Source organism: Pogona vitticeps, chromosome 6, assembly GCF_051106095.1.
Source record: "Pogona vitticeps strain Pit_001003342236 chromosome 6, PviZW2.1, whole genome shotgun sequence".
Classification (NCBI taxonomy): Eukaryota; Metazoa; Chordata; class Lepidosauria; order Squamata; family Agamidae; genus Pogona; species Pogona vitticeps.
The window spans coordinates 26,405,658-26,421,703 of NC_135788.1; the positions used below are offsets into that span (position 1 = coordinate 26,405,658).

Below are 16,046 nucleotides of genomic sequence, written 5' to 3' on the forward strand. Positions count from 1 at the left end.
TGGCATTATTCCACGACATTTTCACCCAAGTTCATTGAAATTAGGACAATTTAAACTGGCTCCATTTGCCTATTACTTCCTTGGAATTATTAGTAAAGCAAAACTGCTGTTTCCAGAAGGCCATGCTACTAATAACATTCTGACGTCTCTATCTATCTGCAGTGGTTGGAAAGCACAATTGCAAAAAAATTATTACAACACAAGAACTATAAATGCCATCATGTAAAAGACAGAGGTCAAAATCATATAGAGGTTTTCCACATTCGTAAGGGTATTTGCACATGTGATTGTCATAATTTCCAGGCTGCTGATTGTGTGGGCATGAGACAGAAAGCTCACAAAATAGCTCACATTTACTTGTATCATTTCCCGTACATGATCACATAAGCAACAGGATTCTGGCCAGGGAAAGTATTTATTTATTTATTATATTTATTTATTTATTTATTTGATTTATATCCCGCCCATCTGGTATATTCTACCACTCTAGGCGGCTTACAAAATAACATAAATAAATTAAAATAGCACAGGAGTAACACAGATCATATCCTGTGCCCACACTGTCTATATCAGCAAGCTAAATTGCCTTGCAAGTAGAGTGAAATGCACTGCAATTCTGTCAGAAGCTCCAAAGGATGAGTATAAACTTCAGATGAAGCTATCAGAGCACTAAGAGTGCAAAGAGCACGACATCAAGCAAACTAAATAAGCCTTAACAATGCACAACAGAGATTTCGTTGTAATGACCTTATAGCGGAGAAACATTTTAGGACCTGGATTCAGCAAAGCAATTTACACATCAGTCCTATGTAACATAGCCTTTCAAGATTCTACTTTTTGTTGTTCTTTTTATTTTCTTTTTAATGAGAAGATGGAACAGGCTGTCAGCTGAATTAACTAACATGGGGTCATGAAACAAAAACCATTTATTTTTCCCTAGTGAAGAAAATAGTTTATGAAACCAAATGCATGAGTTCCTCCCCCCTCAGTAAAACAGGCAACTTTGTGAATACAAGTACAGAGGTCAACCATGTACGGTATACTAATTCTCAGTAATCATCCTGCAAGGTGACCTCCCCAAAGACTCAGTAGCCAATAACTGCCAAATATGATGCAGACAGCACAACTGTTCATCTATCACTATACCCATCCAAGTGTTCTGATTTCCAGGATAATATACCTGATCAGCCATTTGTTCCTTTTCTAGACATAATTGCCACTGGTTCTACTTAAAAAACCAACCAACCAACCAACCAATAACCTCCTAAGTGGAATCCATCCAGAAAAACATAAAATATGTACTTGACAAGAGCCAACAAAATCCTGATTAATACCTCAATCATTGCTGAGCAGTAAGTCCCACTGAATTATAATGAAGCTTACGTACGAGCAGACAAAAACAAGAGCTGTCCTTCTTAGGAGATCGATATACAAACATATATAATAACTAAAAACTGATGTCCTCTTTTACAAGACTGTAGTATAGGTTCATTCTTCCTTTATATACAACATTTCAACAAGCATCTTCACAGTTATGCAAGTTTCTTACAAATCACCTTAGGACAGTGGTTCCCCAAAAAAGGATGTGTGAAGTAATTTCAAGAGGGCTTTGGAGAAGATGAACATTATAGAACAATTTGACTGGACCAAGAAAAACTAATAATTGTATTTTTAAAAGCAACAATTCCAACTGAAGCAATGATAAATATCAAAACAGTATGGAAAAAGTCAGCTACAAAACCAGAACTCTACAATTACCCTTTGTTAAAGGTTTGTCAAAAGAAAAAGGCCTTTACCGTTGGCTGAAAAATCACCAATGTCAAATAGATCTCTAAGAAATACATTTTGTACTTTGGGGGCCAGCACAGAATAGGTCATGGCATAAGCTAAGACCAAACCAAAGTACTGGTTATATTGCCATATATGTCTGAGATTCGGGCAGCACATGGCACGTTTAAAAAAAAAACACACACACACACACACACTGTAAACTATAAAGGAGATTTCTTAACACTTTCTCCTTCCACTATTTTTCTGCTGAAACACAGTATTCACCCCAGTTCTCCTAATTATATCCCCACAAATAATGCAATGTTTCCCCCCAAAATAGTGGTAAAAAGCACCTGGATCAGGCATTTTCAGTGTAACAGTACCTCTGAAAAGAAGAATTAAGAATATCCTCTCCCTAGTGAAACTTCAGGGAGCATTGTGTATAAAAAGGAATTGCTTTATGTAAAACAAAAATACAAACTTTCTTGAAACAGCAGAATGTCTTGAAATATTCAAAATCAGGCATTTACTGGCCTAAGCCAAGCCTTAACAAGTATTGTATCCAGCAGGTATCAAGCTTATGTACAGAAGACAGAGAAAAGTGGCTGTCTCACAATATGGCGGGCCTTGCCAACTCCATTCTCTGCTGCCAGCAAAAGAGGTACTGAAAGAAACCAAACAAGACCACCCAGGGGAAAGCAACACAAGTCTCATCCTATCTACCTGGCACTGCTCTATGCCCTTTAGTTAAATACTCCAACTCAAAGAAAGATCTGGGCTGTTTGCCACTAAACATCTAGAGCCAAGATATTATGCAGATCACATAATTAATTTTAGACTAGGGATGCCAACTGAGAGATCCAGCATATGCAGCACTTTTTCAAAATATGTCTGAGAGATTGTCCTCTTTCAGGACATAATTGGCTCACAAGATTGAAAAAAAAAACAGGCGGGAGTACTACTTTTTTTTTAAAAAAAAAGAATTGTTTTGAAAAGGATTTATTATTTTGAAATAAATAGAAAAGGCAAAAAGTGAATGGGGAATAAATGGGGGCACCTACAGATAAATTCATAGCAATAGTTCTTTTATTTGATATTATATCACTCACCGATATGTTTGCTGCACCAGCAAGTGTTTTATTTCATTTTAATTTTTGCTACTCTGTCTTTTACATTTGTGAATTCTTTTTTTTTTTTAAAGAGAGAAGGCTATCTTCCTTGACTTTCAAAAACTCCCTGAATACTCCTTTCAGTTTCAAACAGGTGAGCCTACCTGGCCATGTGTGACAGGTCAGTGATCAAATGGAGCAGGCTGGCATCACCCTCATCTTGGGAAAATTGCAGAAATGAACACCGAGCAAATATAGTCTGATAGCTTACACACTGCCGCATGCTTTTTTTTCTAAGTCCAACTGCACAAAACTCTTCTTCTCTGGTTATTACAGTACTGTCCGCTGCGATTGGTTTGCACTTCCATGTTCCTTTCAGCCGAGATATAAATTGCTTGAAAAGAGTGACCTCATCCTTCTTACGACAGCAGAAATTTACCAGTCAGCTTGGAACTCAACCAGCTCTACCCTGCCCTGCTGATCAAAGCTAGTTTAAATGAACAGCACTCTCTGTCTTTAAAATGGCACTCATCTTTTGAACAAGAGTTCATTTCATGTAAAAAGGATTTATAATTGCTTGAACAAAATCAATACTCCCCTCCCCCAATATAAGTGCCTGTTACATGAATTGCTACTGCAGAGCTAAACAGCCGAAATATTGTCACTTAGAGAATGAAACACAGGTTGTTAATTAAGACACTAATCCATGAAAGCAAAACAGGATCTGTGTAATGTGTGTCTGTGTGTGTGTTTCAATACAGCCAACATCATGGAACACATGATGTGCCTGATTAATATGATCAAGACTAACAACACTATGCCAGCAGACTTGTATGAGCAGTTCTTGCCTTTTACAAAATCAGTACTGCAACATAAATGAGAAAATTCACAGGCAAAATGTGGTGTGGGCAGGAGGAAAAAAGGGAAAAAGAAGGTGACGAGGTGAAGTAAATGCCATAAGGGCAGTATACATTAAATCAACTGTAGGTAACTTACAACATATGCAGCTAAGTCTATAAGCTTTAGCCAGGAAGCCTTTAAAATGCCACACTACGACACACAAAATCATTAGTAAAACACTGGTTTTAAAAGCACCAGGAACGCTCACCCTTCCTTCTACCACCATTAAAGAGCCAGGATAAAGAAACCAAGAGATTCGCTAGTTCTGCTTTTCAACCACAACTCTAATTTTTGTGGTTACATTAATAATAAATGCAGTAATACACCTTGGATAAAGAAAATTAGAGGAAACACTTACGCAGCCGCCAGCAAGAATTTCTGCTGCGAAAGGAACAGAGCCATCTTTGAGCATAAATTTGTCTCTCACAAAATCGTTTACCTTTAAAAATAAACACTATGTTAAATGAAGAAAAGCAAACACACTATTGTTTTTGAAAAAGTACAGTTCTCTGTACACAAATTCTATGTCTACGATTAATATTTTATATCTGATATTTATGCATATATAGGCAAACATATTTATTCAGCTTAAAGTTAGATGTACAACATTACAAAAGAATTTATGTATCAATGGGTGTATAAAAATAGCAGGATTTAAAACAGCATAGATTTCATATTTGTGAATATTCCTAAAAAAGTAAAAAATAAAATTAAAAAACCCACCGGACAGCAGCCTGGTCTTGGAATTAAATCTTCATGATTTCATCCAAGTTTACTTTCAAAATTAATGTCCATAAAATGTCAGCATTTGAAGCTTTTGTTATAGATAGATTTATTAGCTGTTTCTTCAGCTTTAAGTATTACAGAAGAACGAAATGACTATGAAAACATATGAAGAGAACTCGTTTCTGTAAGATTTTGATCAAGCAACTTCTATTACTTTATTAGATAATAAGAGGGGAGAAGGCTTATGCCTTTTTTGTAATGAACAGCATGAAACTATTGAACTGAACACTTCACATGAGGCTACCTGATAAGAATCTTTAGTCAGGCTTTCATCCAAAACACAAAGAATCTAACCACACTGTACTATATGCCAACAGCATAAAGTTAGTTCCTGATAATTTTGGATGGGCGTATTATAAAGGGAAGATGTGTGCATATAGAGTATTATATTCCGCCAGTGTGGCCAAGATCAGTCATGTTTTTACACAACCACAAATGCATGATAATCCAATTCAAAGGTAAGCTGCACTGAGCTCATGACTCTTATTTCCAGGGAAAAGTATACAAGACTGGAGCCTAATTTCTGTCACCAGAAATTAGAAGATACTAAACAACAACGACAATATAGTGTACTACCAATTTTTGCATTCAACTTACAGTAAGTTTTATGGCCTTTTCTGGGGCTACTCCCAATAACTGTGGCAAAAGACCTGTAAATACACAATGAACACAAATATGTAAAACATGGCATTCATTTCACATGGGTGAACTCAAGGTGCGAGCTTTAATATTTCAGGAGCAGAAAGCAATTTTAGGGTAATTTTCAGCTGTAATATTTAAAACCATGGCCTTCAGTTTCACTGTGGTTTTAAATAGAGCTAAGCAGGGATATACATGATAGGACATGCTGGAGGTCACTCACTCATAGAATCTAAACCAAGTATTTTCAACAGGGGCCAAATGTCCCCCCCAGGGGGCCCTGGGACATTTAAAGGTGACTACAGACTGGAAACACATTACCTGATAAGGTTCATTATATGACTCATTATATGACTTTGACCTGTATTTCTTTCATATTGTGGTTATGGCCATGACTAAAAAAGGGTTGAGAGCAGCTGGAGAAAGAGTTATCCAGACACTCAATTTCTATATGTTCCTAAGTTACTTGATGCTCCCAAAAGCTTATGCCAAATAAAACTTGTTAGTTTTTGATAAACTGCAAGACTCTGGGATGGGTGCGTTTCTGCCTTGAACTAACATGGCTACTATCCTGCTAAATTCTTGTGTTTGTAGGATCAAATGGTCAGGAAGTTCATGTTGGCAAACGTCTAAACTTCTGTATAATTAAATTCAGGAACCTGTAGAATTAGCACAGTGATACACAAAATAAACAGGAAGGAAGAAGACATGATATACAGGCTGGAAGCTATGTTTCATATTTAAATTGAGATTTCTGTTATCAATTGTTCTGAAATAAAATATTGTAAGACATAAGCAAAGTACAACAGGAAAGATTCTGTGTCAAGGAAAAAGAGCAATGTTACAAAAGAGAGAGAGAGATTAATTTCACAAGCAAGAATTTGTTGTAGGATAATTTACCACTTGCTTAACAACTATTTCTGAAAAAGTCAACAAAACAAAAAAATACAGTTACACTAATTTTCATGTTTGAGTAAAAATAGTTTACAGGGCTTTTTTCCAACATATTTTGAGAATGCATTCATCTTAAGGTATTCCAAATGAGACAATGAGCAACATTATAGTTATTTTACCACTTTGCTCCTTTTCATCAGTGTTTGTGATTTCTTGAGATTTTCAAGCAAACCAATTTTGTGCAACTACTGCTTGCCTGATCTCTCAGTAATCTTTAAGTCTGCTTTTTGAATTGCTGATACTAGAGCGATGCCAGAAATCTGTGGGAGAAAATTGCTTTACCTGCTCAGTGCCTGAGGTCAAGTTAATTTCTTATCTCCATTAAAATCCAGACCACTTAAATTCCATTGATTTAAATAAGGTTTGAATCTGCCTTAATGTCTTTGTTTTGGGCAAAGAATATATATAATACTGTCCAGTCATGATAAGAGACAATAATCAGGTAAAGGTAAAGGGCCCCCTTGACATTTGGTCCAGTCCAATTCTAGGACTGGACCAAATGTCAAGTCCTAGAGTTGCTCATCCCCGTCTCCAAACCCTAGAGCCAGTGTTTGTCCATAGACAGTTTCCGTGGTCACCTGGCCAGCACAACTAGACATGGAACGCCGTTACCTTCCCACCGTGGTGGTACCTATTTATCTACTCACATTTATATGCTTTCGAACCGCTAGGTTGCCAGGAGCTGGGTCAAGAGATGGGAGCTCGCTCCGTCATGTGGATTCGATCTTACGCTGCTATCTTCTGACCTTGCAGCATAGAGGCTTCTGCAGTTTAACCCGCAGTGCCACCACGTCCCTGTTAGGCAATAATTACTCCTGCTTATTTCCTTGGTATTTCAACTGAGGGGAGAATGTGAGCATCAAACTGTTAAATTAGGGCTGGGTAACTGTGGCACTCCAGATGTTTTTCAACTGCAATTCCTATAACCCCTCACTCACTGGTCTTAGTGGTCAGGGTTGATTGCAGTTTCAGACATTCAATATCTAGAGGACCACTGCTGGCCCAATGACTAAGTATAAATGCTTGAATTCAATTGTTAGCTCCAACTAGATTAGAGTGAATCTTTGGAACTTTCTGAAGTGTTCACATACAAAATTCTCATTAATTCAATGGGTCTACTCTAGATAGGACAAACAACTGGATTTCGGTCAAAGAAAGAAAGACTAACACTAGTTATTGGCTTAGTAAAATGCTGAAGAACTTTCCAGAGGCACAGCTGTGTTGGTCTTTTGCAGATAACCAACAACCAAGCAATCCTAAATCATAGGTGCACCAGCTGTAGGGGACAGAAGCCTGTTCTCCTGCCAGAAGTCTACTTATGTCAGATAAATGTTCTGGCTTCTCACAAAGACTTGCCAGCAGTTAAGATATGTCAGCAGGGGAGGGAAAGCAAGCAAGAAAGAAAGAAAGGAAAGGAAGAAAGGAAAAGAAAGAAAAGGGGGAACATGATGGGAAAATGTCCAAGGAAGAGAGATCCCAGTTTTGCCATATCAAAACATCCTCCAACCAAAGAACACAGTCACTACGTTAGACCAAAGTGCGGATATCCCTAAGTAATTTCCAAAACACCTAAGCTCGGAGGGGGTCTGGATTCAGCACAAATTCCACTGTCCTGATGGCTCCCTGCTGTCTTGGCTTGCTGGGACTGTGCCCAGAGTCTTGCGGCACTTTAAAAACTGCCAAGCGTACATAGCATATGCTTTTGTGGACTGTCGCCCACATCCTCAGAAGAGGTAGGCCTGCGGTCAAAGACAGTTGACATCATGTTGTTATAGCAGCAATGGCCAGCCAATGTAATTGGGTGAGAACCAGGATTCTGAAAGCAACTATTTGTTGCTTTAAAAAAAAAAACCCTTAGGAAACAGAGGTGTCAATTAGCAAAGAATGCAATATGCTGCATATATCCAATCGCTCACATTTTCTCCTTAAAACTTTGTTTACTAGAAAGCGTTGCTAAATAGAGATCATCTGTCAACATTTTGCCAAAACAAGCTAGCAACAACTCCAAGCTGTATTAAAAACAAAGAGACAGCAACTTGCCTTGTGTTTAACTGCTGCAAGATAGAAGATGTGCCTAGAGAAGCTCATTGCTCTACAAACATGTTATAATTAGGGACAGGTGAGTTCTAACAGTTTGGCCCTAGATTTGTCTGGTGATTTAAAAATGGACCAAACGTCAGCTTTCCTCTGGTTTCACCTTTTCCTTTCCCCAAATTACTGAAAGTGAGGAATGGGAGTAGGGATGCTTCCAGAGGCAGGAAAACCTCAAATGCTGCGGCTGCAAACACACACAGCACTGTATGGGCAGTTGGAATCCATGGTAACGTAGTTGTGCACAAGATCACAGGAAGCTGCCTTATACTGGGTCAGATTATTGGTCCATATAGCCCGCTCCTGTCAACTCTAATCAACAGCTGTTCAAGGCTTTCAGGTAGATTGTTTTCCAACCCATTGTATTCCTCCTGTCCAACTATCAACTTGGCTTGACCCAGCCCAGCTTCCAAAATCAGACGAGATATATGTTTTCAGGTTTAATATAGGAGTAATTTCTGTAAATGCCACAAGAATGTTGTGGCTAGTGGACAGGGCAAAAGAGAACCCATGCTGTGCACATGGGATAAGACAGAACCAATGAATGGGGAAAGATTAATGGATTAAAGCTTCAAAAAGGAGACCTACTCAACACTAGGAAAAATCAGTATAATAAAACAGAGATTCATGCTCTATCCCCCAAAACAAGTGAATGTCAGAGGTTCCCGTTTTGGGCCAACAAACAGAATACAGAAATCTGTTTCTGGCAGTAATTTTTTACTTTCCATTTACCCTCAAGTAAGACATATTTAGATACTGACCTCTGTAAAGCCCAAAGAATCCTTCATATCGTAGCACTTTCTTAAAGCAATCAAAGCTGTTCTTATACATTAGCTCCCCAATAAATGACCCAGTGGAGCGCTGGTTCTGCATCCGAGTTTTCACAAGGTCAATGGGATATACGGCAGTGGCACCAACAGCTGTAAGTTATTTTGCAAACAAACAAACATATGATAAAATATCTCTTTGTGTAGCAAGTTCCCCTTGCATCTTATTTACTTTAAGCCTATAATGTGCCTGGCATTTGTTAACCATATGAAATGTTAGAGATCATTCATTCATAGGGTTGTGAAAAGCTGAAAGTACTTTGACACAATAACAGTTGTTATGGTTCTAGAACAGTTGATGATAACATAATTCTAAAGGTGTTTTTTTTTTAGAAATATATGTAGGTGAGCCAAGTTAAAATAAACCAGCAAAGAACAAACTAGATGGAGACCAAGAACCTGAGATTAATATCATATACACATAGAGATCTCATTTTTTGTGTGCTCACCTTCATCCACTCTCAAGAGGGAAACAACATCAGGGTTGAGGGAAACCCTAAAATCTGTACACATGCAAAGTGCTTTTGGCGGGCAGGGTATATATGAAATAATCCCAAAATGCTCAGAGAGAAATGAGCGGCTGTGTTTAGAGCCACCTATCTAAGGTGATTTAGAGTGTCACGAAAGGGCAGCATCCCTTGTAAATGTGTCAATTACTTTCTACTGGCAAGGAGGGGAAAATAAGGAAGGAGAGGAGGGTTGGTGAGGGGGGTTTGCCTCAGCTACCAGCACATTCAAGGCTGCCTTATGTGCATCTTGACTTGGGATATGTGGGCTCTACTTTCTGCTCCAACTCAGAGAACCTAGTTGCCTAGGCCAGCCTTCCTGGTGAGATAGTGACAGTTGGTGGGATGAAAAATGGAAGCCTTTTTTTTAAAAGGCATGGCTCACTGGACTCCTAAATGGGGACATTTGACATTTTGTTGTAAGCTCCATTTGTAATTCCTACAGTATGCTTAATAGAATCCCTAAATTGTTAAGACTAAACAGCAGGAGAGGCCAAATCATTCTTTTATATTCTGGCCATAAACTATAGTTATGCACTATTATGCAAGAAAAGATAGACAATGTGTAGTGTTTCATTTATTCATTTGTTCATTCATTCACTGATTCACTAACCTCCAGCAACTGAACCAAGGGCAAACCGGTATGCAGATTCTGCTATCTGGACAAGTATGGGACGAGACACATCACCTGGAGCTTGCTGCACAAGTTGCATTTAGCAGAAAGGTTGGACATCACAGAAGAAAAAAGTTGATGAGAAGACAGAGTAACATTTCTGTGACTACACAGATCAGCGTAAAGTAAGTGGCATCAGATATATATATACATATCAGAGTAAATTAAGCATCAGATATATATGCACACATGGAAAAGGTAGTTTAGAAAATATAGCATCTACTATAACAATGGAACTTACGGCACCTTAGAAACTTGGAGGGTTTATCTGATTTAACCTTTGGTGGACTGCAAGTTGCTTCATCGGACGCTGTTACAGCTGTTTGCTACAGTGTACAAAAACTTCAAGTTTTTGCAACAAAACCTTTATGGGTTTTGCTGCAATAGACTAAAACAGTTACATGCCCCAGATATTTCTGTATTATATTAGTGCACTTATTTTATTATAATTATTACATTTATATTCCATGTTCATTCCTAGGAATATAATGTGACACCCATAGGTGCCAAAGTGGTCTCGTACCTAGACATATCCACAACACATGCCTTCAGGCTATGCCTAGCTTGCAATTGAAACTATAACATTTATTTATTCAGTATACAAAGCGAGTGACAGATCCGCAGAATACAACTAGCTCTCCACACAACAAAGTGAGATCTATCCCTGCTGGTTATTTTTAAAAACCAGTCACGATATAAAATTAAGAAAAACTGCTCTTGCTCCCAAAAATTTTTCTAGAAAATAAGAGTAAAACGTACGTTAATTATATGAGAAAAGAGAGGAAACAGAATACATTATTTCCCTTCACTACTTTTGCTATGCTCATCTTGATCACCACAGGGAGAAACAGAGCAAGGAAAAAGTCCTTCCCACCAGGGGCCATTTTAATCCACATACACATGAGAAGATACAGAAGAAAACAGTCTGGGTTTCCTACATAAATAAAGCAATAAAATATACTGCTCAGTTTATTGTACAACCGTGACTTGTTTAATCCTAATCTACCAGAAAGAAAATATTAAATTCAGAATTAAACTGAGGTGAACAAAGTAACTTTCTCCAGCCGTGGTGATAACATACGTAATGTTGAGCAGAGAAGCTACCAACAATCTCTCATGTGGGGGTCATAATGCTGAGTATCTGTTTCAGTAATCTTTGATACAGGTTTTAGGGGTGAATTCATATGACTCTACCACCCTACTATCTTCATTTCTAAGGCAAGGCTAAAAACAAGCTGCTGTGGGGTGATGCTGGGTGGGAGGAGGGGGCAGGACAGGAGGCAGCCAAGTGAGGAGAGCCTGGCTTGAGGCCTATTAGACCCAAAAATGTAGCCTGCATCAACTCATTGTGGTCAAACTGGCGTCTCTGCACAGACCTAGAGCACAGAAAGAGGGGGGAAACCCTCCAGCTCTCAACATAGAGAACTTGGTTTGACTTAAGTGATAGTTTTAGAAAAACAGAGCTACACCCAGGTCTGTGCTAGCTTTTTTCAATATATGAAAGAGACCAATAAAACATTTTTGAAAGTTGGCTCAGTCTTTAAAACTGTGTTTTGCGCCACATCACTTTCCAAGATCCCCTGACCTACTCTACCACACACAAACATTTTAAAATTATGCTTAAATTTAAGAAAAACAAATAGCAGCACTTTGTTTTCTCCATGATCTCAGAGATTTGAAACTACTGCAAGAGACAATGCCGAGCTGGGAAGCAACAGGAGGACAACAAAGGCTGCAATATTAAGCACAGAAATTCCGCAACGAGATTGGTAGTGGTTGAAAGGGAATCACTAAGGAGGATTGGGAGGGGATCAGAGAGGGAGGGAGGGAGGGTTTGGAGAAAGGGGTTTAGTAGGGAAGATCTAAGGGCGGAGTGAGATGGGCAACGAAGTAGGATGTGGGCTACTGTGTCTGGTTCGCGAAGGCAAAATGTACATTTCTGTTAACCATTCTTATGAGCAACCGCAACCCCCATCCCTCCCAATTTTAGTTCTAACCTGTCCCTTATATTCTCTACCTAGCAACTTGTTTATTTCTCTTTAATGTAATCAAATGCCAATAAAGGTCTATGTATGTATGTATGTATTAAGCACAGTTACCTAAGAATATACCTCATTGGACTCAGTGTAATTTTGCTTCTAAGTAGGCATATAGAGGGTTGAACTGCAAAAGACCACATATCTCTGAGCAAAGACTGACTTAGTAGAATAGAAGCCAAAACTGGCATCATTAACATGACCGGGGAAATACTACTTCCTTCATGGAAAGTATTCCAAGAAAAGATCAGGGAAGGTTACACCACTACGTTTTGTAAGTGAACTAACACTCTGCCTCCAAAAGATTAAAATGAGATCCTGACTTTTCTTTTTAAACATTATTATCAAATCCTTAGGGCTTCCATTCTTGAAAAGGAAAAAAAAAATACACACGGACATACACACATACAGAACGTTTCAGGTTTTTAGTTGAGTGCAGATTTAACTACATTATTTTTTTAAAAAAATTCTAACATTTACTTATCAAAGAAGTAGACCAAACTCAATGGTGAGGTTGCCAAGCACCCCAGAGGGCTTGCTGCTTGGAAGGACTGACACATGGCAAGAAATGCATGCTCACTCTCCCCTTCCCCTTCCCCCTCACCTGTCTCTGAGCTTCAGCCAGGTTGTAAGGCAAAATGCCCTCCTCCAGAGGTGCAATTCTTTCAATGTCAGCCATTGTCATGCGCCTGAGGAGACAAGGTGATCACAAAAAAGCATGCTCAACGCCATAGTGTTTGTTTCCTTTCCTTTTTTCACCCCATAGCAAAAGGGGGAGGGGGGAGAGAAGGGTAATTTTTTCAACTTACCCCCGTGGCTCGTATAAATCTGCTAACTGGAACAAGATGTCAACTTCCATGGGTGTAACCTGGCCAAATTTCTGAGCTGCCAGAACAAACTCCTCTGCAACAAAAGGTAGGGCAGGGCAGAGAGGAAAATACAGAAGGGGAAACTAATCAAACAACACTGAAAGTTACCCACAAATGTCCCAGAATCACCAACGTTTAGTATTGAATCAATATGTTGCAAGAGAAGGGAAAATACCACAAATCGTGTGCCTGCCAAAGTGTAAATGTATGTTTTAAATACTCTATCCATCATGCAAATAGGAGAGCCAGTCTAGTCTTATAGCTTAGTGCTAACAGCAGGATTTAGGATATTTGACATACGGTATCAATCAGTCTTGTGGGTCAGAGTAGGGGGAGAGGAAAAAAAGGAGACAGAGAAGTGGAAGTTTTCTTGCATGTGTGTCCCAGTAGGTTACATTAATGGAGGATTGGCACTACAGAAGGAGCTCGCTATAAAAGCGGTTAGATAGAGTTGATAACATCTTGTTCCAAGCTTGTAGATCAGCTTACTGCAATGCCAGTACAAGTTTATGGAATTTCGCAACTACCCTTGAAGGTCACTTTAATAGGCTGCCAATTTGGCACAAATCCGAGGAAGTCTTTACACTGATTACTTGCTCTGCCCTGCCTTTCGGACCTTAGTCTTTCTCTGAAATACATAGGCATATATACATAAATTTTTATGAAGAGGTACCCTCCTAAATCACTGACTGTAACAGATAAATGTAACAAGTAAAGCACATGCACTACAGTTCATTTGGGCAGTTCCTTTTAATAATAGTGCTGTTATATTATCCTGAAAAAAATGAGGGCTGGGGGGAAACATTTCTATAAAAGCTTCATAGCCATATTTCAACTAACCTTTAGTAACTTCCACATCTTTCCGATGTCCTGCCAGGGTACTGTAGATTTTTCTAATGAGTTCCATGTTATTAAGAAGGGTATTAAATCCATTAAAATAGGAAAAGCTGACTTGGTGCGAAGTGGTACCTCCAGCAGCCTGGAATAAAGACAGCAATAAGGAAAGCAGAAAAGGAAAACAAACGTATTAGATATGCTTCATTTTTAATCATACAATTTTAACATTTGGGGGTGGGGAAGAGAAAGACTTTTGGAATGTTGTTAGTTTAAGAAATGGCAACAGAAGTAGCAAGGGATTTTAAAAATGCAAAATGGGAAGAAAAAACCTATAATAGATTCTTAAGTTACTGAAGCTAATCATGACCAGCATGCAAGTTGCTCCCCCTGTTCTAAGGAAACCTAAACAAATACATATGCAGGATTATAACAACATGGCTAGTGGTAATTTACAGAGTTCAAGTTTCAATACTGCTGCAGTCAAAAATGTTTTATAAGTTGCTTTATTTCTTCTAATGAGCAAATCTCAAAGGTTTAAAAATGCCGAGTGTATTAACATTTGAATTGGGCAGGGTAGAAACGGGCAAAATCAAATCATGCTACAGGAAAACAAAGGGGGGGCAGGGCACATTAATATTTAAATCTAGAGGACTCCCATATCACCTACGGAAAGCAACAAATCCTCTCTTAAGTCACCCGAACTTTTGCATTTGCCATCAGTTCACCTGAGTAAAGAAAACACTCTATCTTTAAAATGGCTGGGTGCTATTTACTCCCAACTATCGCTAAATATTGCAATGAGAAACTGACTAATTTGGAGAGGGGGGTGTAATACATGATCCCACAGCCTCGCACAGCAAAACAAATCATTTCACCCACAGTATGACTCAAGATTTTAAACACCATCATTTAATGATTTTAGTCTTCCTGAATAAGAGAACTAAAACAAGAAAGGCAACATGTCCATTGATCGCTGGGGAACGGTTCACATCTGTGAAAATGACTTGCAAATAAGGTAAACTGCATGGATATCAATATGCAAAAACTTACTGCAGCACAACTGCTAATTAAATATATATTTCTCTCTCTGTGTGTATGCATGTACAGTATCTATAATGAGGCACCAGAAGTGCACAACAGGCTGCAGTCAAACCATGTTTACTCTATTGAATTATTCTTCTATGAACAGTCTGCTTTTTAAAATCAGGAGTTATAGCCACATATACGAAACACTGTTTCAAACATTGTAAGAACATGGCATTTGGGTTTTTAAATTTTTTTTGGTCATTGTTAGCATTCTCTTGGTGCTACTCTTGCTTTATACTCGACATACCACTTCTAGCACACAAATCTGTCCTACACTGAGCCAGGTTCCTGTTACTCCTGAGCCAGGATCCTGTTACTTTTTTGGACTACAACTCCCAGCATCCCCCAGCCAAGATGGCCCTATGCCATATTATTCACTAACTAGGAACTGTGCTTCCTAACGCAGCATACACAGATTGCTGAGTGTTTGTAATTTAACAGTGTTTCAAGTTGTCTTCAATCCAAACTTCAAAAGAGGTAATCAAAGAACATTTTAAATCTCAATGAACCATCTGAGTAGGACACCAGGAAACATTAACAACTCAACACCAGAGCTCAGTATGATTAGAAGTAAACAGATACAAGCATTGCCATTCTCAGGTCTAACTAAGGGATAATATTTGAAAAGCAATTTTTACCATATAAAAACCATGTAAGAGATAGAGCCACACTGCAGATGCTTTAGATGGTGGTTGCCATGTTAAAAAGTCTGTATTGGAGAGGACTGAAATTATTTTTTTAAAAACCCTTCAATCTGCAAAGAAAGTAAAGTCCAGTAAATATCCAAACTAACTTCATCTGCACTCATTTTATCCTTCTTGCATTGACTAAATATTTTAGAGAAAATGGAATTCATTTGTCACAGTACGACAAGTCTTTCTGTTTTATCTATGAAAGTGCTGCCCAGCTACATTTCAACGTCCTCATTTCCATATAGCTATGCTCAGTGGTCCACATGCCCCC

The 16,046-nt window shown here is 38.5% G+C and overlaps 1 protein-coding gene across 3 annotated transcripts in view; it reads right to left on the reverse strand.

The window, feature by feature from the left end:
- Positions 1 to 16,046, reverse strand: part of SLC25A13 (solute carrier family 25 member 13) — a 139,403-nt gene that overhangs the window by 30,546 nt on the left and 92,811 nt on the right. For all 3 annotated transcript variants that reach the window (XM_073003209.2, XM_073003208.2, XM_078378710.1), the window contains 7 exons: positions 14,001 to 14,139; positions 13,101 to 13,194; positions 12,896 to 12,980; positions 10,196 to 10,280; positions 9,011 to 9,169; positions 5,163 to 5,215; positions 4,138 to 4,218 (listed from right to left, as the gene is read on the reverse strand). In XM_073003209.2, coding sequence (XP_072859310.2) covers positions 4,138 to 4,218; positions 5,163 to 5,215; positions 9,011 to 9,169; positions 10,196 to 10,280; positions 12,896 to 12,980; positions 13,101 to 13,194; positions 14,001 to 14,139 — 696 coding nt within the window. The remainder of the gene's footprint in view (positions 1 to 4,137; positions 4,219 to 5,162; positions 5,216 to 9,010; positions 9,170 to 10,195; positions 10,281 to 12,895; positions 12,981 to 13,100; positions 13,195 to 14,000; positions 14,140 to 16,046) is intronic.